Source organism: Tasmannia lanceolata, unplaced genomic scaffold, assembly GCF_043159265.1.
Source record: "Tasmannia lanceolata isolate RefF3 unplaced genomic scaffold, GAP_Taslan_0.1 ptg000012l, whole genome shotgun sequence".
Classification (NCBI taxonomy): Eukaryota; Viridiplantae; Streptophyta; class Magnoliopsida; order Canellales; family Winteraceae; genus Tasmannia; species Tasmannia lanceolata.
This window is the reverse complement of record NW_027518689.1, coordinates 10755704-10782120: the sequence shown is the minus strand read 5'-3', so window position 1 is coordinate 10782120 and position 26417 is coordinate 10755704. Positions and strand designations below refer to the sequence as shown.

At 38.7% G+C, this 26417-nt stretch overlaps 1 protein-coding gene across 2 annotated transcripts in view; it reads right to left on the bottom strand.

Annotated features, from left to right (window-relative positions):
• Positions 1 to 11836: 11836 nt before the first annotated feature.
• The window catches only part of LOC143887615 (phospholipid-transporting ATPase 2-like), a 158117-nt gene continuing 143536 nt past the window's right edge, over positions 11837 to 26417 (bottom strand). For both annotated transcript variants that reach the window (XM_077391717.1, XM_077391718.1), the window contains 6 exons: positions 14080 to 14197; positions 13753 to 13926; positions 13537 to 13588; positions 12760 to 12887; positions 12508 to 12658; positions 11837 to 12275 (listed from right to left, as the gene is read on the bottom strand). In XM_077391717.1, coding sequence (XP_077247832.1) covers positions 11937 to 12275; positions 12508 to 12658; positions 12760 to 12887; positions 13537 to 13588; positions 13753 to 13926; positions 14080 to 14197 — 962 coding nt within the window. In that variant the 3' untranslated portion in view covers positions 11837 to 11936. The remainder of the gene's footprint in view (positions 12276 to 12507; positions 12659 to 12759; positions 12888 to 13536; positions 13589 to 13752; positions 13927 to 14079; positions 14198 to 26417) is intronic.

Sequence of the window (26417 nt, the reverse complement as noted above, 5' to 3'; positions counted from 1 at the left end):
ATAGGACCTTCATCATCCTTTGCATTAGGTAATCTAGACAAGTGATCGACAACCAAGTTCTCCGTACCTCTCTTATCTCTAATTTCCAAATCAAATTCTTGAAGAAGTAAAACCCACTTAATGAGGCGAGCTTTTGCATATTTCTTTCCTACGAGGTACTTGATTGCCGAATGGTCGGTATAAATTATCACATGCGATCCAATCAAGTAGGACCTAAACTTCTCAAGTGCAAACACAACCGCTAAAAATTCTTTTTCCATAGTAGTGTAGTTGAGTTGTGCATCATTGAGAGTCCTACTTGCATAATAGATTACATGCGGTAATTTATTAGTTCTTTCGCCTAAAATGGCTCCTATTGCAAAGTCAGAAGCATCACACATAATTTCAAATGGTTCGGTCCAAATGGGTGCTTGAATGATAGGAGCCGTAGTTAACTCATTTTCAAACACTCAAACGAATCGAGACATTCTTTGGAAAACTCAAATTTTTGATCATTTGCTAACAAATTGGTTAGAGGTGTAGCAATTTTAGAAAAAAAGTTTCTTTTAAGTAGGAAAATCTTATTCCTATGCATGCATCTAAAACAAACCATCCAATGGAAATATATACGTAAGGAAAGGAAAATGCAATCATCCATCATACATCTAAACCACGAAAAATATAACAACCACATCCATAAGCTTAATTTTGGCATCTTGAATTTATAGGGATTCTCCCACTAACTATTTTAGAATTATCTAACTATTTTAGAGTTACAAAAATTAATCCCCATAATTCCATATTACCAAAATTAAGGGTGAAATTTGGGCAACTATTCACTATTCGCAATAGGAAAAATTCGCCGGCCTCAAGGAGATTTTTCAAAGGTATTGGTACTGATATACTTCATCATATGAAGTATTTTAGATCAGTAAAAATCATGAATGATGCGTCCGTCCTCATTGAATCGATACAATTGAGGTCTGCCAACATCTATAGCCTTCTTAAATCGCCATGTCGAAGTTATCTTTGATTCTTTGATTGACCACCTCAAGATCGATTTTCTTTGTTCATTACTTCTGATGTAATAAGAAAATAAAGTACCCTAGCATCCTAAACTAGCCTAAATAATATGTACATCAAAAGAAATTCTCCATGGGAAACTAGTTGTCCGCACAACTGCCCAGAGGGAGGACATAAACCAATAAAATCATAATTATTACATTGTGAACTTTTAATTGCTTCATTCGAGCAATCTCAAATTATAAAAATAAAAAACAAACATCCATAAATATTATCCATATACATCTCATGCATGGATAGAGGTCGAATAATCCTGCCCAATTTTCACCAATACAGATCAAATCATGCTGTAATTAAATTAAATAATTTTTAATTTAGCCATAAAAACTACTGACATATAAAGAAACTTGATATAATCAATCCTTATTATGTCAGAAGTCACCAAAAAAATTTTTGTGTAAAAACGAAAGCATTTAAGGGAGAAAAGCTCAAAATAGTGGTTTTCGGGAACCCTTTCAGAATATCATAATTTCTGAATATTTTAAATGGGAGAAAAGTTGTTCGAACTGCCATATTAGTTACTGATTATGTTTGGAATACACCCAAACAATGTTAGAAAAATTTAATCTTGGGCTATAAATTTTTCTCACAACTTTGGGGTCATTCTTAAATAAAACATGTAATTCTCGAAAAAAATCAGTAAAAGACTACAGTTTTGGCCTAGCTTGTAAAAATCGTATCTCCCAATTCGCTCATCGGATTTTGATAATTCTTGATGCATTGAACTTGAATTCGAGTCTACTTTTTAACCATCAAGGTTGATTAGATCAAAAATCTTGAGTAGATCGAAATTACTGACATTTACACAACAATCCATATGTTGATTAATTAACACTACGGACTAACAACCTCGGATAGCCGGGATAGAACATCCGGAATCACAGCGAATATACCACATGATCTATATTTGGTTAATTTAATCGCCTAATCTGAGCCCTAGTTGCTCTGATACCACTTGAAAGAAGGTTATCCCCTTCCCGCAAGATCGCTAGCGGAACAAAAATCGCATAGAACTTTAAAATTTTCTTTTCGATCTTGCAATTGCCCGAGATTCTGGAGTCTAGATTAGTTAATTATGTTAATCAAACATAAATAAATACTTCTTTGAAGAATAAATCAGTGGATCACGCTGCTTAATCTACTCCTCGAACGGTTGCGATCGTTATGAAAGCCGCGAACCCTGCAAGTTGAACCGATAAATTCTTTTTCTTTGCTCGGACTATTGTGGATGTGAATAACTAGTATTCACCTCTTTAAGGTCTGGTCTAGAGACCAGAGAAATTGATTGGAAACCTTTCCCTTTGAAACTATTTCAATTGGAAGAGATAAATAGAGAGAGAGATGGAAAATAATTTTCGATTTTCCAAGGGGGGATGTAAGGGAGAACAAATTTTGGAGTATTTCTACATGAAAATTCATTCAGCCCTCTCTCATTTATAGAAAATAGAGTTTTGGTTTCATAAATCCTTGTTTCTCTCTCCCAATTCATATCCAATTGAGAAACCAACTTGAATTGAGACTCCTCGACTGAATGAGACTCTCCTAAACTTCCAAGGCTGTGTGGGGATGCTCAAGAGACATAGGAGAACGTGTATGAAGTCTCTCTCCAACCCTTGTTGCCTTATCTCATAAGACTTGGTGTTGGAAACAAATTGCTTGCTTTGTAGATTCTACAATTTAGCAATTCTTATCCAACAAGGAGTTTGAGTGCAACTCAAAGTCCTTGAGCAATTGAAACTCTTTTCTGCAGCTCTCCAACTGATTTGGGAGTGTGGTGGGCCCCACAAACTGTATCCAAATGTGTAGTCCTATCCCAATTTCTAATTCTGTTCCAATTCTTTAACTTTTGCAAAATCGGTTTGGGAATAACTATCCTCATTTGGATTCACATTATTATACTAATTATTAATCAAATTAATTATACATAATAATGTACAATAATTAATAATTTAATTAATTAATAACTCGCATCCAATGGGAGTTATTTCGGCTCCAATTTGTCTTCGAAAAATTCTCTTACTGACTCTTGTTACTTACTTAACAAAGACATGTATATATACTTACATCAACATATATATATATATATACTTAATTAATATCCACATTAATCTAACAGATCATATACGTCCGTGCAATTACATAAAATGCGGAACCTTGATTCATTTGGATGTTATCGGGTCATTCGAGTTATGAGTGGGATCGTCGCAAGGATCCGACGGTCGATCCTATAGAACCCTATGGTGGGCCCCACTGCGATCTTGCTCTGTAGTTAAACTACACTCGCACTAGGTCAGTGGCCTCTATCGAGAAGTAACCCTGAAGATGACCGTCAGATCATCTTACCCCTAATCACATTATGTATGTGCAAGTCCTTTCTTCGTAACTACATCTACTGAGTTGAGTCATACAGGAGGTGGACACCATTTACCCCCTTGGCCCACTCTTGGTATACCATTTTGGTCAAGCGATGTTAGGCTTCCAAGTGCATTTGAAAAATCCTTTGAAAACAATTCAATATTTCACAAAATTTTTCGATAAACATTTTATCAAATCCGCCTGGCTTGGCTGTTTAATAAGCCTACTGCTCTAACAAAATTGTAGATGTCAATCCTTAAATTTTAGGGCAAAGATTCCCTTATTGAGTATCACTATTGGTCTCGAGAGTTTGCTCTAGGATATAGCTCTATCCGAATGTGACTCTAAACTAGAATCACTATGAGATAGACTAAGATCCAAGAACAGGCCGACAGATCAATAAGATCCCTCAGGTCTAAGGACATGTGAAGGGCCCTGACTGCAAGAAATACTTTATACTTTTTTATCCACAAGTTGATCTTTATTTGATCCGGTTTGGCTGCGCGATCTAATCGTCGCACCCACTCTTCTTGCTTAGGGTCCACTACCCAGATGATTGAGATAAGTCACATCACGACACGTGCATGTAGGCAAGACTGGTGCTAGTTGTATACAAAAAGAGATGTTCAGTCTCTTTCCCAACTAGGAACTATTAAGGCTTGCATAGAACCGAGATGCTATATCTCATTGGTCCCTTGGATCTATGAATCCGTTGAGCATAGCATTTCTACTATGCTACCTAAGGACGAACATGTGTCAATAAACACACATCACACACATTCATTAATATAATTACCCATTCATGTCATGAAATAAATCTTTATTGATTAGAAAATGTCATTCTACTGGCTTTTCAGGGCATATACTCTAACATGGTCGAAGATGGGAGTGTTTTCTACATGGGAAACTCTTCAATTACAGAAGTCAAAGGCAAAGGGATAGTGGAACTTGAATTCACTTCTGGAAAAATCCACACTCTTACCGATGTATACCATGTACTAGATGTTAGGAAGAATCTTGTTTCTGGAACTTGAATTCACTTATGTATATCTATTAGTCCATAAAGATGAAGTCTTAGACAAATTTAAGACCTACAAACTAGAAGTAGAAAACCAATTTGAGTCTAAGATAAAGTGTCTTAGATCAGATATGGGTGTTGAATACCAATTTCCCAATTTTTGTGAAAATGAAGGTATAATCCATGAATTTTTTGCTCCTTATACACCAAAACAGAAATTGCGGAAACAAAGAATAGGACTATAATTGAGATAGTTAATTCCATGTTAGTCAATTCTGGATTAAATAAAGGATATTGGGGTGGAGCCTTATTAACGACTTGTCACATCGTAAATAGGATACATAATAAAAAAACCCATATAACCCCCTATGAACTTTGAAAAAAGAGGAAGCCTAAGTTAGGATATCTTAAAGTTTTGGGGGCTATTGTCCAAGTAACCCAAACCTAAGAAAAGGAAGTTAAGAGAAAGAAGTATTGAATGCATATTCTTAGGATATGCAAAATCATAACAAAGCTTATTGGTTCTTAGTAATAGAACTGAATGACTTAGTAGAGATAAATACCATCATCGAGTCTAGGGATGCAACCTTTTTGAAAATATGTTTTGTTCTATTCTTAAACTAATGGATTCTAACTCACATTTAGAATCTATATTAGAACGTCAAAAGGAAAGTAATGATGAACCTGCAGAAATTAGAAGAGGCAAAAGACAAAGAAAGATAAAAATTTTGGTCCTGACTCTTTGATATACTTAGTTGAAGGATCAAAATATAAGATCTTTGAATCAATTAAGTTAAGTCTTAACATAGAGGCAGATCCTATAACCTATGAAGAAGCCATTAAATCCGAAGATGTAGCATTTTGGAAAGAGGCCATAAATGATGAAATTGATTCAATCAGGGGTAACAAAATTTGGAAACTAGTTAATTTACTACCAGGATCCAAACCCTTAGGTTGTACGTGAATCTTCAAGAAGAAGATGAAAATAGATGGAACCATAGAAAAGTTTAAGGTAAGGTACACAAAATGCCAGAATAGACTACTTTGACACTTATGCCCCAATTACTAAGATCTCCACCATTACTGTCATAATTGCTCTTGCATCCATATACAAGTTTCACATTCACCAATGGATGTTAAAACAACATTCTTGATTGGTGAACTTGATGAAGAAGTATATATGGAACAACCTGAGGGGTTTATCATGTCAGGTCAAGAGCATAGAGTTTGTAAATTAGTAAAGACTTTGTATGGACTTGAACAAGCTCCTAAATAGTGGCACGAGAGATTTGACAAGGTTTTAGTGTCCAATGGATTCAAAATACAAGAATTGGATAAGTGTGTATATAGGAAGTATAAGAATGGTAAATGCGTCATTATCTATCATATGTAGGTGGCAGGCTGATATTTGGTACTGATATGGAAAATATCACTAGTACTAAAGGGTTTTTGTCATCTAACTTTGACATGAAAAATATGAGTGTAGCATATGTGATTTTGGGTATTAGAAATATAAGGCAATGTAGTAACCTTATTCTTACTCAATCACAATATATAGAGAAAGTCCTCAGAAACTTTAATCACTTTGATTGCACACTAGTTTCATCACCATTTTATTAAAATGTAAAACTATGTCCCAATACTGGTAGGTCTATTTCTCAGTTAAAGTATGCTAGTGTCATAGGTAATTTGATATATGCTATGACATGTACTAGACCTGATATTGCATTCTCAGTAGGAAAACTAAGTAGATTTACTATTAATCCTGGTTACATACACTGGAATACTATAAATATGATACTAAAGTATCTAAAAGGCACTATAGACTATGGGTTGTACTAGAGTGGGTATCCTATGGTATTAGAAGGATAAATTGATGCCGGTAGGTTAACTGAGCATGATGATCATTCATCAACGAGGGGTTGGATATCCACTCTTGGTGGGGGAGCTATCTCTTGGGCCTCTAAAAAGCAGACTTGCATAACTACTTTCACTATGGAAGCAGAGTTTATTGCATTGGCTTCATGTTGTAAAAAGGCAGAATGACTAAGAAATTTGCTATTAGAAATTCTGAATTAGGCCTAAATTTATGCCATCGATTTATCTGCACTGCGATAGTCAGGCTATACTATCTAAGGTGTATAATCATGTTTATAATGGTAAGTCCAGGCATATTGGACTTAGACATAGTGTTGTCAGACAGTTACTTACTGATGGAGTAGTAACTATAGATTTTGTGAAGTCAAATCAAAACTTGGCATATCCCTTAACAAAAGGTCTTGCAAGAGAGATGATATTTAAAACATCGATAAGGATGGGTCTAAAACCAGTAACATATGTCCATCAATGATGGAAACTCGACTCAATGCTTGAAGAGACATTAAGTCTTGAGTTCAATGAGCCCAAGTACATCATATGGAGTGGTTGCAAGCACTATAAAATATCATTCCTATGTAAAGTGCTTGGTACATGTAATGTGTAACAGAGGAGGTTGAGCAGTGAGCTCTTAGTAGGCTTGTAACATAATTGTTAGGGTGATATAGTTACAGCCTTAAGCCTAACTATGTGAGTGTGAAGGTGGTGCCGCCTTCTATGAGACCTAGCTAGTCTCTAGAATACTCATGAAACCGAGATACAGACACAAGGCCAGTTCTCATGTCGGCTGATTAGAATAACTTGAGAAAATGTATTTCTTATGTGTAAAACGTATCCGGTTGGCTATATAGAATCGCTAGTTCAAAGACACGTCTTGGATACCGTTCTTGTCAACTTTGATACGTTTCCACTAAGTGAAGGTTCGAATCGTAAATACCTTTATTTATGCAAAAGAGTTCCAAGTATGATGAGATAATACTGTTGATTTTCAAAATGATAGGACATTGTTAATGAAATTTCAAAATAAAATAGCTTTTGAAAGTGTTTTATAAAGAAAAGTGCCTTTGTTTTGTAGAAGTGGGTGCTTTTGGAAAAGAGAGTGAAAAGGCTCTGAAAAGATAGTCCCACATCGGTTAGGCAAAAAGTTGTAGAGAGGTTTATATAGCTTTTATCACTTATCTCTATTGCTTTATGGCACAATGGGTTTTAGCCATTGGGTGAACCCGCGGGACGGTGCGTTGGTGCAACGCACCGTTCGCACAAGCGCATGCACACGCGCGGCAGTGGGTTGTAGGGCGCTATTGGCAATTTAGTGGCGTACTTTTCACTTCGCAAGGAGAAATTGGAGTACTTAAAATTTTCTAGATTAGATCTGGACCGTTGATTGGATCGGTCGAGTAGGTCGGTCGGATCGGGGTAGGTCAAGAATCTCGGTCGGAATGGCCTGAGAGCTCAGACCTGTGGGATGATCGAACGGTCGGCCCAAGGCGCTCCAACGGCTAGTGGTCATGCGGGGCTATAGTATTCTCTTATTTATCATATGTGTCTACTAAATAGAAATGATCCCTAAATGCCAAAAATATTTACCATGTTCAGTAGCTTCTCGATGACTTCGCTTGCACTGCCAGGAATGAGTGGTTTTGTTCCCCGGGGGATCTTTAGAATTACCACTGCTTAGCTTTCAATTCGCCTCTGACCATCAAATGAAATGTGAATAACCCGTCCTCTTCTCTTTGAAACAAGGGGCGCTTCCGGTTCTGCCCGTGCGGGTATAGCTGTTTTAAAATAGATCGGCGGATATCTATATCTGAAATAGAAAGTAAATGATCGCTATTGGTTTGATACGAATAATGGCAGTCATTTCAGTATGTCAAGAATATATATGTACCATTTTTCTATGTCATTCAAATTGCATACTGAATCTTTGATGGATGTGTCCCAGTCCCAATCCAAGGAAAGAGATACTAATAAAAGATCAAACAAAGATCCGCCCCTTCTGTTCTAAGAAGGGAATTAATAATCTTTTTCTTAACCAAGGTATATCTTTTTGATCAGAGGTTGAATCGATCATCAGAAGAAGAATTAGGCCAAAAAGCTAATTTTTCGGGAATTTTAGACCAAGCTTCCGATAAACTTAGATTTTCGGCTAGCCCAGCTCCAACTCTTCGATAAATTTCTAGAGTCTCTATCGCTCCGCTCCAACAGTTAGGGTACTTCATACACCTTAAAGCTCATAGGACGAAAAGAGGTTGTTTTGAGGTCCTTATACTCATTATGCGATTACATATAGATTTGATATGGATCCATTTTTTATTCCTTTGATTCTTGCTCGAGCCAGATGATAAAAAATTATCATGTCCGGTTCCCTCGGGGAAAACCTTTGAAATGATTTCAATATTGAACCTTGGACATATAATAGTTCTAAATCGAATCTCTTTAGAAAGAAGATCGTTTGTCTCATGGTAGCCTGCTCCAGTCCCCTTATGAAACTTTCGTGATTCTCAATTGAAGTAATGAGCCTCCCAATACAATATGGGAGGTTCATTATTTCAACTAGTCCCCGTGCTACTAATATTCACTTCTACGACTCCAGATATTCAAGGAATCTTTTTATGTTCTGTTCTAGATATGTGCAAATGTCGTAGCAGGGGCAGGGTCGGTCAAATCGTCAGCAGATACATAAACTGCTTGAATAGAAGTTATAGATCCCTCTTTGGTAGAAGTAATTCTATCAGAGTCGTCAGATCGTGTGTAACGGCTAGTGGATGATGACCGTTGAATTGTGTCCCATTGTCCCAACGGTCATGAGCCCAGAGGGTGCAATCCGCACTGTGGATGATTGATTTAGCGGTCATGGCGCTGGAGGGAGGTTTTACACAAACCAACAGTCACTCCAAGATTGATCTAGACCGTAAAGTTACGGATGGGCACGATCTAATGACAGAATCGAACCCGCTCTGAATAGATGCTCTGTAAGGGTGCAAATCAAACAGAAAGGGTGCCAAAAGTTGTATAAAATCAGCAGAAACGTTCCATTGCAGAGAGAATACGAAATACACTTGTGGGAACTCAAACCTTGTGAAATTTCAAAGCAAAAACCCTCTTGAAAAGCCTTTCAAAGTTACTATTTACAAAAACCCTTCAAGTATATTGTTTTCTGTATAAACAATAACTTGTATCTCAAATACATGTTTCTTCCAAAGGTGGTTCTTGGGCTTACTATTTACAAAAACTCTTCAAGTATATTGTTTTCTGTAGAAACAGTAACTTGAATCTCAAATACTTGTTTCTTCCAAAGGTGGTTCTTGGGTTTATTTCCGCTTAGTGCAAAGCGTCAACAACCATTTTGGTGTAGACTACACCGGCTTTATTGTATCTTGGAGGCAAATTCGTGGTATCCCTTGCACACTTACTAGTGGGGGCGATTATTATCTTAAGGAAAGCGACATCACGCCTTGAAGCATCTCTTCTCTTCTCTTATTTCCCACCATCACCACAGATTCTCCAACATAATGTGCTTGTGCAGGTGAGTGTATGTATGCATATGTGGAGTGTGTGTAGAGAGGGTGTATGTGCAGAGAGCGTGTAGAGTGCGTGCAAGTGTATGTGCGTATGAGTGTTTGAGTGTGTAGAGCTTGCGTGTATGTTGCGGGAGTGTGTGCGTGTGCGCATGCGTGTCTTTGATATGTGTGTTAGAATTTGAGTGTGTTCGAGTATAGTGTCGTGTGTTAGAATTTGAGTGTGTTCGAGTATAGTGTCTCTGTGTTTGTGTTCCTGTGTGTGAGCGCTGGATGTGCGTGGATGTGCGTGTATTTGAGTGTCAATGCATGTGTGTTTTTCTGTGTACAAGTGTGTTTGTGAGTGAGTGTATGTGCGCGCACGTATTAGTGTGAGAGAGTGTCTAAATTGAAGGGTGCCCTTGCAAAACCCTCATAACATGTTTTGCCTTTCCACTTGATGTGAAACCCTCTGTCTCTCTCTCTCTCTCCACCAAGGAGTGCTAAATTGAAGGGTGCCCTTGCAAAAACCAAAAACCAGAGATGCGTTGGCCCAATGAGGTGCGCAACTGGAATATGAAAGGGTGTCCCTTCATTTGTTGGGCCCCACCGTTGGTAGGTCGTGTCCCAAAAATCTTCTCCGTAGTGATTCAAACCCTGCCATTGCCGCTCATTTCAAACTACACAAGAGAAGATTGTCGGTGCATGGCATGGGGGTGGGGCTGATTAGTTGAACAGGTAAAGAGGGACATACAGTCATTGAACAAAAGACTAACGATATAATAACTGTTCCGCTTACTAAGGCTTTGCCGAATGCAGTTTTCAAGGCCCAAGCTAAAAGTGAATAGTTGGCTACCCTGATGTACTTGGTTAGTGGGAGTTCTTTTATTATTATTATTATTTGAAAATGGGGAGTTCTTTTATTTTGATAAATTGTAACAAATATCAAGAACTACGTGTAGGCTTGATCACACTTTCGGGTACGTAGGCAACTCTTAAAAGGAACCTAGAGTGCAGTAGGTTTAATCTCTCTCTCTCTCTCCCTTCCGTTTGTACGTATAGATGTGTGCCTGTGTATGATTGTACGAGTATGTCTAAAGAACCTAGAGTGCAGTAGGTTTAATCTCTCTCTCTCTCTCTCTTCCTTCCGTTTGTACGTATAGATGTGTGCCTGTGTGATTGTGCGAGTGTGTCTGTCATTGTCTGCACAGATATCGTTGTTACGCACGAGCGTGTGTGTGTGTGAGTGTGTATTAGGGTGTGTGTTTTGAGTTTGTGTGAGTTGTGTAAGTGCGTGTGTTTTGAGTACGTGTTTTGTGTTTTGGGTGTGTATACGAGTGCAGTGTGTGTGTGTGTCTGAGTGGTGTGTGAATGTGTTTGTCTGCGTGCTTGTATGAATGTATGCGTCTGAGTGTGTAGTGAGAGTGTCTATGTGTTGAGTGTGTGTGTGGGTGTGTGTCACTGTGTGAGTGAGTGTTTCGAGTATGTATGTTTTGAGTTTGAGTGTGTGTGTGTGTGTGTGAAAGTCTACGAGTGTTAACGCATGTGCGTGCGTGTGCGTCTCTGTGCATGGTATGTGCGTCTGTGGTTGAGTATGTGTGCCTGTGCTGTTCGAGTCTGTGTTTGCATGCGTTTGTGTGTGCTCGCATGTCTGTGCGTGTGTGTATTGAGTATAAGAATCGTGAGTATCAATGTGTGCATGTGTGTGTATCTGAAGGACAATGGCTCGATTTTGACTACGAGTAACTGTAGGTTGGTCACTAATAAGGATTGGGTTGTAATAAAAAAGCATAATGGGAGCACTCCTTAGGGGCTGAGCGATGGGCACCCATAACATTCCAAGTCAATTTTCTCGTGACATCCATAACTTCGTGGATTCAGTGTTATCTTATCTTTCAAAAAAATAGAAATAATCATTTTAAGGGTAATACTATTGATTGGAGTTCACTTCTTCCTCCAACCCTATTAAAATTGGCAGCTAGGATTGTGCAAACTCAACATGTTCCATGCAATGAAATGACAGCAACTGTGGGAGCAAGTAGACATATATTCGACCGTGTCAAAATATCAGTGTATATGCTTTGGTTTACAGAATACAATCGCCTATTGGACATTTAAACCCCTTGGACTCAATTATCCTTACAGTTTCTTGAATATGTTGAAGAAAGTCTTGACTGGGTGCCCTGAAATAAATCAAATGAAGTAGATGGTCCTAAAGATCTTCTGGTAGAAGTTGGGGAATCAGATAGTAATGGTTCATACACTGGGTTTCTATTTTTGGGCTGAGTTATAGACAATGAAGCAACATCCTTCTCTATGGACCTTGACTGTGGCTCCACATTGCCCAGCGATAGGATAGGTCCACATAAACGCTCTGCCTGCTGAAGTTTGTTGATGGCACTTGATCTGTAAGTAAATCGGAAGTACTTAACTGCTAGCACCGGGCCCATCCCTGCTGCCACAATGAGCTGAAATGCAAAGCAATTCCATCAGTATAAACTGCAAAACTATTGGTGCAATTTGGGTCGGGCCAGGTTGAACTTTTGCAAAAAAAATGAATTGGAACCAACCCTAACCTGAACCTATTTTATGGTAAAATCTCAACACGAATTCCCAAAAATTGACCCGAGTTGCAGCCATACGCAAAACTGAACTCCCATGCCTCAAAGAAGGAAATAATTGAGCAGTGAAATAACTCACAATCATAGTTATCCAGTATGATGGCTGTCTACATAGACGGAACATGATAGTATACATTCCGGCTGATGGTATGGTACTAACTATGCAGTTGATGATGTAAAAGACGGCCAAATTTCCCCATATTGTGAGATGTTGTAAGATTGTGAAGGAACTGCATTTGTCGAAACACAATCGAGTAAGATAGATCTAGTTCTTCCTTGTTGAAACAAATTTACATCTAATGATATGATGATCGGAATTAAGGACACTTACTTGGTCTCCATTGTCATAACAAAAGCCTGAAGCCAAATACATCCGGAGAGTGCGACCATTGACAGCTCATCCATTTCACTTTTTTCATCAGCATACGCATGTACGCTGACTAAGAATACAACAAGTGCCTGAAAATCATGTGGTTCTATTAAGAAATATCTCAGGAGTTTTAGAGAAGAGTGACCTCCTCATCCAAATTATTCATTAAACAAAGATGCTCAAGGTGATTCCAGAGCCCAACTCAAACATGCAGCATAAACAATATATTAATTGACTTGATAAATTATGATGGGTATGCTTGCATTTTCTCTTTTCTTTAGATAATACCAGCAGTTGTATAGTTCAAACTTGGGAGTATTATACTTGGATAACATCTTATCTGGAACTTATATGGACAATATATGAAGTAGATACCAAAAATCTAAAACCATTAAGGATATGCAGAGCAAAAGAAAGTTTATCTGCAGAAACCTGCTAAATTATAAATTATTTTTCTCTATTGCAGTCTTCAAAATTACACTCTGAATTCCAAAATACAAGGTCATTCACACTCTTTCCTTGAAGGGGTGAATTTTCTGCCATTTCATTATTGCATGAGGCTTTTTGCAGAAAAACATTCAGGTTTGAAATGAGAAATGAGATGGACTAGTTTAACTTACCTATTGACTTGATCGGGAACTGAACATTAATAAATGAATGAAATTTGATTTTGAGAGAGTCAACACGGCAATTATGGGAAGTCAGAATAGTATTTACATAAAAAAGTACTGCACTCACATGGAATAAGGACCGCCCAAACCATCCAGCAAACGTGCTTGGATTCAAAAGCCTGGTTCCAAAAGAGACACATTAATTCAAGCAAGTTTGCAATGATATGAACTATGGTAGAATTTTATATAACATAGTCCAAAAATTATGTTGCTTCTGAAAATTTCCTAAATAATATTTTATGGCATATAAAAGACAAAACTCATTGAAGAAAATTCTCCCAACCTTCCAGCTTGGCAATAAAATAGAATTTGTGGGTGTTCCATCACAGTCCTTTCACTTAGGTCTTTGTCAAGGACACTCACTAGAACAGGGATACTAGTGTAGAAAACGTTATAAGCCATAAGACTGACAGAGTTGAATAGGCTAGTTCCAGAGACACCTGAAATGAAAGAGAAACTAAAAGGATTCCAATATTAGGGTTACAGCCAAAGGTCTGAAGACAACTATTACAGGGAATGAAGGTATTGTAATAAATTTCACAAACAGCATGGATGAATCACAATACAGGAAAACCCAGAAAATTGTGAGGTATATGACATCGGAACTCACAAGATTTGAATAAAACAAATCAGTAATGACTTGTAAAAGGAATATTGGGAGAGAAATGCTGTACGGTTGTATGAATACCGCCCATGTACAAGTATCAATCTTTTAAGAAATTTGAACTCTGCAAAAACATGAAAAACAGTTGCATATATTATTAATTAGCAAAAATACACCGCGTAGATCAGGATCAATTTAGTTGCTATGGAAAAAATGTGAGAAACAAACTCTGAAAGCTCCAACTATGAGCATTTAAAGAGAACAATGAGATATTAACAAGTTTATTGCTCTTTTGGAGCATTCATAACAAAATATATGGGCAACATATAAATCAATTCTGTTAGAATCTGCAAAGTTTAGCATGCAAAGAGCAAATATTTGCAGCAATAAGAACCTTGTGGAAATGCTGGTGCAGCCAGGAGATGATACTAGCCTGAGATAATGATAAGATATTCAAAGCACACAAAGATATTGTTATGAAGACATCAAAGGAAGATAAGGACGTATTTTTTGTTTTTTGTTTTTTGTTTCATGAGATAAGATGGTATGCCCCCCCTCTCTCATGGACTTTCTTATCCTATTAATAAAATTTAAGGCATCGGCTTGGGTTGCTAGATCAATTCCGTGTTTAAAAAAGAAGAAGGATGTAGAGGTATAAGGGAGAGATTGTAGAGGCCACACACCTCGTTTCTTTGTCAGTATTCTCAAAATGGAATCGCAATCATATTAACACACACACACACACACACACACACACACACACACTGATGGGGATCCAAAATCAGGATTTCAAGTATACCAGTGACTATGGAAACAAAGGGGCAGGGACTTGACTTCGATCTGGATGGACGACCAAATTCTTTGATCCGGATGTTTTAGATCGACGATCTGACGGCACAGATGATTCACAGATGTTGCAGACACTTTTCAGATGCCCGACCGGTCTACATACATTTTCAGAGATGATTCATATGTCAAGCTTGCCCTTTTGAGTCTTAGATTTTTTTTGAGTTTTTCTTTTAGTTTTAGGGTGTTAAAAGAATCTTTTATGAGTCTTTTTAGTTATATGGGGGTAATAGGGTCTTTTTGCATCAAATTGGCCCCACACATGTATGATGGGATTTTAAGTGGGAGCATGTCTTTGAGTCTTTAGAAAAGGGTAGTTTGGTCCTTAGGGCTATTGGTTTGATATAAATACTTTATGTTGGGTTTGTAAAAAAGAAAACTATTTTCATTTTGTTATGAGATATGGAGAGCTTCTTGGAGAAAAGGGTTTCATCTTCTTCATCATCTTCTTTAGTGAGATGCCAAGGATTCTATGGTGAGATGCCAAAGAAACTCATGCTGTGAAGCCTTGAGATAAGTAGCATACTTTTATTACTTCTCATCTATTAATTTACTATTTTCTCTCTTCTCTTTTAGTTTTTCTCCCATAACCTACCTTCCTAAAAAAAAACCCTAAACCTATCTTGCATTTTCTTTTTCACCTACCTCCTACCCAAAACCCTAGAATACCCAATAAAGAAAAATCCTCAAACCTAAAAACACCATCCAAACCTATTGTAAACCTTGTAGGAATTTTTCCCTAGCCTAATCACCTATTTTAGAATCCAAGCCCTAAATTCTTACTCATCATTTTACGCACATTCCCTACCCCCATAGTCTACACCATCCCGGCACCCTTCGACAACTCGAAACTTACCCAAAGCCCCTTTTGAGTACCAAAACCTTCCACATAGGTATATTGTTATTGTGTGAGACCTTGTGAAATTTCATGTGGGATTGGAATACATTTTGTGGGGTTAACGAAATTTCTTGTTTGTGAGAATTGTGACTTCTTGGAATTCTTGCTATTTACATGCATATGTGTAGATTAGTTACATAATTAAATTTACTCGTGGATGAACTTAAAATCTCAATCGTTTAATCATATTTCCATGATTGAATCATAGAAGTTGTTCCCATCCTATATCAAATTTGGTATCAGAGCTTAAATTTTAAGGTCTCATATCCATTCATACTTCTATCTTGAGTTTGGTCTTCTTAATTGTCGGTTTTTTTATTGAATGCCCACACGTAGTGGTCTTGATTACCATTTGAGTCCGATGGAATCAAACCGAATAATTGAGTTGTTAGAAGGGTTAAACACCAAGTTCGAAGGCTTGCAGTCCTACTTGGATCGCGTGGATAGCACTATCCAAGATTTCCAGGCACGTCTTCAATCCCTAAAGACTCGAACTAGATTACACCTAGTCAGGAGGTACCCGCGGCTGGATCCGCACCTGCACGTGCCCCAACACCTCCCCATGTCCAACCGCAACCACCTAGGCTACAGGATCCTCACCCAACTTTTAGGCACGCACATCCAGGTTATGCACCACGATTTGAGTATCCCCAACATCTGGGTTATGCTACACCATATGAGGATCCCCACTACCTAGATTATGCTCCACGGCAGGAGCACTCTTAGCGTCAAGATTATGGCCCCCGTCAGGTTCGTGTACCTCGACACGATCTCCCTCCTAGAGATCGGGATGAGTTTGGAGGGTGAGAGAGGACCAGAGAGGATCAAGTAGGAGATATCACAAAGAAAGTAAAGGTTGAGGCTCCTACTTTTGACGGTCGACTTACCCGAAGATCATTATGGACTGGCTCATCAACATGGACCAGTATTTTGACTGGTATGAGATGACTGATGCACGGCGAGTAAGGTTTGCAAAGATGAATCTAACGGGACAAGCCAAACTCCACTGGATAGGCGTAAAGCGTCAATTAGAAGTTATGGGGCAGGAGCCAATCGTCCATTGGGAAGAGATGAAACTCAAATTGAAAGAAAAGTATCTTCCTGCAAGCTATAAGGATAAGCTCCCATGAGAGACATTCAACACGCAATTGATCTTGTTCCTGGTTCATCCCTACCCAACCTTCCACATTATCGAATGAACCCCAAGGAACATGAGGAGTTGAGATGACGGGGGAATAAATTGCTCCAAAAGGGATTTATCAGGGAGAGTATGAGTCCTTGTGCTGTTCCCGCGCTTCTCACTCCCAAAAAAGAATGAAGTTGGCGTATGTGCGTTGATCGTCAGGCGATCAACAAGATCACCGTCAAGTATTGGTTCCCAATTCCTCGACTTGACGATATGTTGGATATGATGGCTGGATATGAGATATTTTCAAAGATTGATCTTAAGAGTGGCTATCATCAGATTCGTAATTGAACTGGTGATGAGTGGAAAACTGCCTTCAAGACGAAGGATGGTCTATGAGTGACTCGTCGTGCCTTTTGGCTTGACCAACACGCCTAGCACTTTAATGCGCATCATGGCACAGGTGTTAAGGCCATTTATGGGGTAGTTCTTGGTCGTTTATTTTGACGACATACTCATCTACAGTTGAACCCCGGAGGAACATCTCTTGCACTTGAGGAAAGTGTTTACTTTATTGAGGCAGGAGAAGCTTTATGTGAATCTAAAAAAATGTTCATGAACCGTCAAGTTGTATTTCTTGGGGTTCGTCGTGTCGGCTCAAGGGATTGTAGTAGACCTAGAGAAAGTTAGAACCATCAATGAATGGTCCATACCTAAGAATGTCCACGAGGTAAGGAGGTTCCATGGATTAGCCACCTTTATCGTCGATTCATTAGTGGCTTTAGCAGAATTATGGCTCCTATTATCGATTGCATTAGAAAGGGAGAGTTTACGTGGACAAAAGCTTCCACTAAGGCTTTTGAGGAAATCAAGAAAAGAATGACAGAAGCGCATGTGCTTCGCCTTCCAGATTTCTCCAAAATCTTTGAGGTTGCTTGTGATGTCTTAGGAGTAGGCATTGGTGGTGTACTTAGCCAGGAAGGGCATCCGGTCGCATTCTTCAGCGAAAAATTAAATGATGCGAAACGAAAGTACAGCACTTGTGGGAAGAACTCTATGCGATTGTTCAATCACTGTGTTACTGGCGTCATTACTTGTTACCTCATGAGTTTGTTCTCTATAGTGACCACCAAGCACTTTTTTCCTAAATACTCAGAAGGATCTGGCGGCTAAATTTGCCAAATGGGTTGAGTTCCTTCAAGAGTATACATTTGTTCTCAAACACATGGCTGATGTTGAGAACAAGGCAGCTGATGCATTGAGTCGTAGAGTCGCCATTTTAAACATGATTAGTGTTAAGGTGGTGGTTATGAAGCTATGAGTGGAGACTATGCATCATGTAAAGATTTTTTTAAAAATCCATGCACAATTGTCTGAGTCAATTCGAGTCTCGATTAGATTTTACCCTCTCGAGGGTTATCTGTTTCGAGGAAAGAAGTTGTCTCCCTGCTACATCAGTGAGAGAATTCGTAGTTTGGGAACTTCATGCTGGTGGGATAGCTGGTCATTTTGGGAGGGACAAGACCATTGCTATGGTTGAAGAGGAATTCTACTGGCCTAGCCTTAAACGTGATGTGGCCAAAATTATCAGTTAGTGTAGCACTTGCCAGATGGCCAAGCAAAGACATCAGAACATTGGCTTGTACACACCATTACCCGTGCCACATTCCCCATGGCAAGACATCAGTATGGATTTTGTCTTAGGTCTACCCAGGACAGCTAGAAGCCATGATTCTATTTTTGTTGTTGTGGATAGATTTTCCAAGATGGCACATTTCATTCCATGCAACAAAACTGCAGATGCAACTCACATGGCTAAGTTGTTCTTTAGGGAGGTTGTGTATCTTCATGGTCTACCTAAGACCATAGTGTCTGATAGAGATGTCAAGTTTGTTAGTTATTTTTAGAAGACACTATGGAAGATGTTAGGCACCAAGTTGAAGTTTTCATCTGCGTTTCACCCCCAAACAGATGGGCAGACCGAGGTTGTCAATAGGAGTCTAGGAGATTTGCTTAGATGTCTTGTAGGAGATCACGTATCTAGTAGGTATCACACCCTTCCTACAGCAGAGTTTGCCTACAATAGGTCAATTAATCAGTCCACGGGTCGTTCACCTTTTGAAATTGTTACTGGACAGCATCCTAGGCGCCCTGTTGATCTCATTCCCATCCCACTTGAAGCCAGGCCATCTGAGTCCGCCGAGTCATTTGCGAGTCACATTCATGATCTGCAAGCTGACATCCGTAATAAGATATCCATGAGTAATGCTAATTATAAATCTTCCGCAGATTTGCATCGCAGGTACCAAGCATTTAAAGAAAGAGACATAATGATGGCGAGGGTTAGGCCTGAGAGATTTCCTAAAGGAGCGTACAAAAAGCTACATGCAAGAAGCATTGGTCCTTTCAGAGTGATTAAGAGAGTTGGTGAGCATGCCTATGTACTTGACCTTCCACCCGATATGACAATTAGCAATGTGTTTAATGTGGAAGATTTGGTACTCTTTAGGGGCCATGCAGACTCACCTGAGCCTACATTATCTCAACCACCCCAAGATAACCCACCTGTATCCCCATAAAACCAAACCGTACAGGAAACTTACCAATCATTTTCTTCGTTACCTATTCCTCCAACACCTTCATTGCCACCCAACCAAAGAAAGAGAGAGGAAATAGTTGATATAATAGATGACCAAGTAATTTCTACCCGTTCAGGAGGATACGGCCGATTCTTAGTTTGATGGCGTGACAGACCAGAGTCCGACTGCACTTGGATTACAGCACAGGAGCTTCAGCAACTCAACCCGGATCTATATGTGAGGCATCAAAGTTTTCATTCATCGGAGATGAATAATTCCAAGCCAGAGAGAGTTGATGGGGATCCAGACTCAGGATTTCAAGTATACCAGCGACGGAGGAGACATAGGGGCAGGAAGTTGACTTCGATTTGGATGGACAACAAGATTCTTTGATCCTGATGGTTCCGATTGACGATCTGACGGCACAGATGATTCGCAGATGTTGCAGACACTTTTCAGATGCCCGACCGGTCCAGATACATTTTCAGAGATGAGTCATATATCATGCGAGCCCTTTTGAGCTTTATATGTTTTTTTGAGTTTTTCTTTTAGTTTTAGGGTGTTAAAAGAGTCTTTTTAGTTATATGGGGATAATAGGGTCTTTTTGCATCAAAATAACTCAAGTTATGTGAGTTACAGTTGTTATAAATTGGCCCCACACATGTATTATGTGATTTTAAGTGGGAGCATGTCTTTGAGTCTTTACAAAATGGTAGTTTGGTCCTTAGGGTTTTTTATTGGTTTGATATAAATACTTTATGTTGGGTTTGTAAAAGATAACACTACTTTCATTTTGTTATGAGATATAAGGAGCTTCTTGGAGAAAAAGGGTTTCATCTTCTTCATCATCTTCTTTGGTGAGATGCCAAAGAAACTCATGGTGTGAAGCCTTGAGATAAGTAGCATACTTTTATTACTTTTCATCTAATGATTTACTATTTTCTCTCTTCTCTTTTAGTTTTTCTCCCATAACCTACCTTCCTCAAAAAAACCCTAGACCTATCTTGCATTTTCTTTTTCACCTATCTCCTAACCAAAACACTAGAATACCCAATAAAGAAAAATCCTCAAACCTTAAAAAACCATCCAAACCTATTGTAAACCTTGTAGGAATTTTTCCCTGGCCTAATCACCTATTTTAGAACCCAAGCCCTAAATTTTTACTCATCTTTTTACCCATATTCCCTACCCCCATAGTCTATACTATCCCGGCACCCTTCGACAACTACCCGATTTGTGTCGGCCTAACTCGAAACTTACCCAAAGCCTCCTTTGAGGACCAAAACCTTCCACATAGGCATATTGTTATTGTGTGAGACCTTGTGAAATTTCGTACGTGGGATTGGAATACATTTTGTGGGGTTAACGAAATTTCTTGTTCGTGAGAATTGTGACTTGGAATTCTTGCTATTTGCATGCATATGTGTAGATTGATTACATAATTAAATTTACTCATGGATAATCTGAAATCTCAATCGTTTAATTATATTTCCAAGGTTGAATCATAGAAGTTGTTCCCGTCCTACGTTAGACACACTAGTAACATACAAGAAATGTTCATACCGAAGCCAAAACGCATATCAAAATCAAAATTGTAAGTGTATTAGTGATATATTATACTAGTATGCATTGCATAATTATATTTATACAACTTGCATGTGAAATGTCGAGCATGTATTATGTATAAATATTTAAATGACTTACATGTGAAATGTGACATGTAATAAATTATTAGAAATCCACGACGGAGCATGTCACTAGGTGTCCGATGCTGTTATACTACAATGGGTTGTTGGCTTTTTTTGCTTATGTGATGCTTTTTAGTGTGTATTTGTGCTTATTCTCGCAGTTCCTTGAGTTTCACATTAAATATTCATCATTTGCATATGTTTCCATATGTTTATGTGATTAAAGGATTCCCACTGAAATTTCCATCCAAAACTGACATTTCCATTTCCATCATGACTGAAACACAAAGAAAAAGAAAATTGAAACCTTGCTAAAGATAAAATATTCCTCATAACATTTTTAGCTTGTCAACTAGATGAAAATGATGATTTTAAGTCAATCCCATGGTGAAAAATCACCTGCTCCTTACTCGGTATGCGTCATGGTATCACCTCTCCACTTCCATCTTCACGAACAAAATGAAAATTTATCTCAATGTGTTTGGTCCCAAGCATGAAATAAGATTCTATAACATTTACACTGCACTTTTGCCGTCACAGTACAAAGTCTGTGAGTTTGAAACAATACGTGGCTCAGGTAGCCAGAGCCACACCCATGCGAGCTCAGCTACAATGGATGCTATGACCCAATATTCTTCCTCTGCATTGGATCTAATTACAATCAATATTACCGGGATCGCCCTCCCACCCTCCGAACTGCGATCCGGGGTCACCGACCCCAAACGTGGGTCGTTTTCAACCCGGATCACCAAAAATGGCGACCCGGGCGACCCGCGGAAAAGGGAGAGGCGCATAAAGAGAGAGACGGAAGAAGGGGGGAAGAGAACAAAAAAATAACACCCCTTTTAAGTTGTTTTAATCATAACTTATTAGAGGCCCAAAACAGAAACATAGAAGTGGTAAAGAGACTAACCTGAAACAGATGTTGTTCTGACGAAAATTCAACTACAAATCGCCAATCGAAATACAATCCAAGTACAGTATTGTGAAACCTCCTTCCCTACTTCCTTGCTTTTGCAGAGAGAGAGAGAGAGAGAGAGAGAGAGAGAGAGAGAGAGAGAGAGAGAGAGAGAGAGAGGGGGGGGGTTATAAATGGCATAAGAGAGGAGGGAAAAGGGAAACCATGGAATGCATGCAGCTACTTAAAATCCCTAAACAAAAAATCCGACCACAAGCCTACTTATAATGGCACTACCAGTTTTAACCTCTTTTTTAAACATCTGTCAAATGTTACTGCCTTTCCAAAAAATTGATATTGGCACCACCAGTTTTAACCCCGTTTTTAAATAGCTATCAAATGTGATTACCTTTCCCAAAAACTGTCTATAGCCACCAGTCGATATGATTCAGATTGACCGTCATATTTAAGATAAGGCCTAACAATGCTTTAGCATCTCTTAGCATAAAATTAAACTAGAGATAGCACCAGAGCGACCCGGATTAGCGCTCCAAACCGATCTGCGACCCCATATAGCCCAACCAACTTAGCCTACCCTCACCGTACCGCAAACCGGGCTACCATCGTTCCCCGTACCCATACCAATTCCTGTACCGCGTACCAGAACAAACTGCGTTCCCGGTAACCTTGGTTACAATCCTTATTTTCTTGCCGCTCCAAGAAAAAAGAGGCATCCATTTATAACCATTCAGAATCCTGCCATTGACCTTTGTGTACTAGGTCCCTTCCCAACTAGCATCCGAGTATCCTGCAAATGTGACTCATCGATGTTTGGACTTCTCATAAAACAGTCCACAGTATATTATTCCTCTTAAATTCTCTTTGCTTGCTATAAATGCTCCTCTTTGGGTTCATGCAAACACCGACAAAAAGTGCTGACTAGTCTGCGATTCATCATACTTATTAAGGAGATCTTTTATGTACTTTGCTCAATGTTATTCTTGTGAATGTAAGGTAATAAAGAGCACCTACCAAGCTCTTGCATATAAAGGGATCTTTCATCCTTTCTCCTCTTCCTGTTACCCTCTTATTCCAAACAACAGAATGTTGACCAGTCAACAATTCATTATACATAACTTATTAAGGAGATCTTTCATGTACTTGGCTCAAAGTTACTACTTCCATGGTACGATGAGTCCTTACACATAAGTACCATAGTTCACCAAGATTTATCCAATAATGTCTAATTTCAAGCTCTCTTTTAAGCTTTTAGTTTTTACAGTCACTCAGTTATTATAATATCATCAACATACACTAAGATCAAGGCATACCAGATGATCTAGGAGTTATCTGATTTACTCCTTTCATAATGACATCTTCTGAGAGTGTAATGTAATCTGTCAAACCAGGCATGTGGGCACAAGCAAGTACATCTTCTCAGAGTGTGTAATCTGTCAAACAGGGCATGTGGTCTTGCTTGAGCCCATATATAGCTTTATTATCTACTAGTTGTTTAGTAACACCCCCTCCCCCTTTAGATTTCCATGAAGAAAGACATTCTTGACATCTGATTGAGATAAGGACCGTCCAAAGGAATTGGATAAGGAAACAACAGGTCAAACAATGGTAATCTTGATTGTTGAGATGAATGTCTCGTCATAGTTAGACCATGTTGTGATTATGATCTTTTGCAACAAATCTGGCATTGAACCTTTCTGTAGTACCATATGGTTTCTATTTAGATTTATAGATCCATTTCCATCCAACAACATTCTTGCTAGAAGGTCTTCTCAAGTGTTATTTTTGCAAAGAGGTCTTATCTCATTAGCCATAGCTTCAACACATCAATCGCTGGTGATGGCTTCTGTAAAAGATGGTAATGCATCGTTGTTGCTTCCATTGATAGTTGTTAAGATTACTTTATGTACGATAGAATCCATCACTTAAGTGACTACTAATTGTATTTATTTTTACATGCAATGGGGCCAGCCTCATTATAGCACTAATGGAACACCTTTTTTTTTTTAATGGATAGCACTAATGGAATACTTGTAATTAGAGTAATTTATATCTTATATGAATAGGGATGAAAGTGGTGGTATTGGAATTAAACCCTAATTAATTCTTTTATCTCCAGCTCCCATTCTTTTCTCTTTTCTTCAACCTCTTCATCTTCGTTAGTCATTTACTTTTGACGAAACATGTTATCCATGCAATTTTTATCCTGTTTTATGTCTCTCCCCTTCAAGCTTCTTCCTCCCCATCCTATTTCTCTCTCGTTTGAATTTGTGAAACCCTAATCTAGGATTTTTTAATTGTAAAACACTAATCTAGGGTTCTCTAATTGTTTAGCCACCATAATATTGGTTCTTTATTATCAGATGGTGTTGCTGGATGTTGAGTTCCAATTTTGATGAATCAAAATATAAAAGTGTTTGAGATAGTGCGTCTGAGTCTAGATGAGTGTGGTAGGGTTGGACTTACCCTGATGAATTCTTTCATCTCCATTTTCTTCTTCTTCTTCTTGAGTGTGGTAGGGTTGGACTTACACCCTGATGAATTCTTTCATCTCCATTTTCCCCTTCTCTTCTCCTTCTTCTTCCTTTCTTTACTTATTAGAGCAATTCTAATCTTTTTTTAAGTCTCCCCCCTTCTTGCTTCTAACTCTCCTTCCTATTTTCCCTTTTTTTTTAATTTGTAAAACCCTAATATAGGGTTTTTGAATTGTAAAAACCTAATCCAGGGTTCTCGAATTGCGTAGCTGCTTATTCTCCAATGACGTTCATGCATATTAAGTTCCTTTTTTGACATATCAAAATATAAGAGTTAGAGACGTTGTCGGCAGTTTGGATGTGTTCAGGATGAAAACTACTGTCAGAACCGTGATGGGAATATGTTGATTTATTCCCACTGATCTACAAAGCGAAGCAATGATTTCAAATAGCGTGTACGCTCCTCCAAACCATATGTTATGCGTTTCGGCAACACTATCATGATATTATAGATTTTTTTATTTTGAAAATCAAACATGGAATAAGGAGGGAAAAGCTCACAAATTTTTATTTTTTTTTGGAATTGTTATAGTATAAAAGAATAAATGACACCAGCTCCACAACTTAAGCTTATGGAGTAATTGGTTGTTTCTCATGGATCAGAGTTGGGGGCGTAGTAAGCCCAGTGCACCCTTGAGGATGGTGAAATTCCCTCGGGGAAGATCTCAGCAACCCCAGTGTACCTTCAAGGACAGTGAAATTCCCTCGGAGAAGATCTCGTAGCTCTCACGTCGCTGCCGCGTGGAGGGGCGAGATTATCCATGTTGCTTCCGCGTGTAGGGGGAGATTGTTGTGGTTCAATGCAAAAGCAAAAGATCCCACATCAGAAAAATAAAAAGATGTGGATGGGCTTATAGGGGATTGGGCACCCTCCCCTTAACGACTAGCTTTTAAAGGTGAGTTCTATCCACACATAGTATTAGAGCAAAGGTCCTGGGTTCAAAACTCCTTGATATTAAAAATTCACATGTAATGGCCAGCCTAAAAGAGGGGCCACATGTTCCACGTGTAGGCCAACCTTAAAAAGAGGGGCCACACGTGTGAGGGAGTGTTAAAGTATAAAAGACTAAATAACGGCATCTCCAACAACTTAAGCTTTTGAAGTAATTGGCTGTTTCACATGGATTATAATAAAGAGTAAATTAGAGTGAAGATCGGCTGTATTTGGCCCTTCGGAATTTCTTGGACTTTAGATGAAGTCCGGTATATTGAATGGACCAAATTACCTACTCAACTCAACTCAACTTAGCCTTTGTCCCTAACTAGTTCGGGTCGGCTAATGAATCCTTTAGAAAATTTTATGAAGAAGGTGAAAGGATCTATCCGGCTCAAAATGACTAAGTCAACTCCTGACACTAGTTGGGTTCGTCTACATGGATCATTTTCTTGCATTCTATCCTATCCAAGGTCATGTTCTCTGTTATGTTCCTAGCCCTCAAGTCTTTCCTCACTATGTCCACCCAAGTTGTTTTTGGTCTGCCCCTACGTCTGTTTACTCCATCAACTTGGCACGAGTCACTTCTCACTGGAGCATCCAAAGGCCTATGTTGTATATGCCCAAACCATCTTAAGCGGTGCTCTCTCATATTCTCCTCAATTGGTGCCACCCCCACCTTTTTACGAATGTCTTCATTTTTAATTCGATCTAACCTTGTGTGGCCGCACATCCATCTAAGCATTTGCATCTCCGCTACACTCATCTTATGCACATGCTGCTTCTTGGTGGCCCTCTGAGCCGTACAACATAGCTGGCCTCA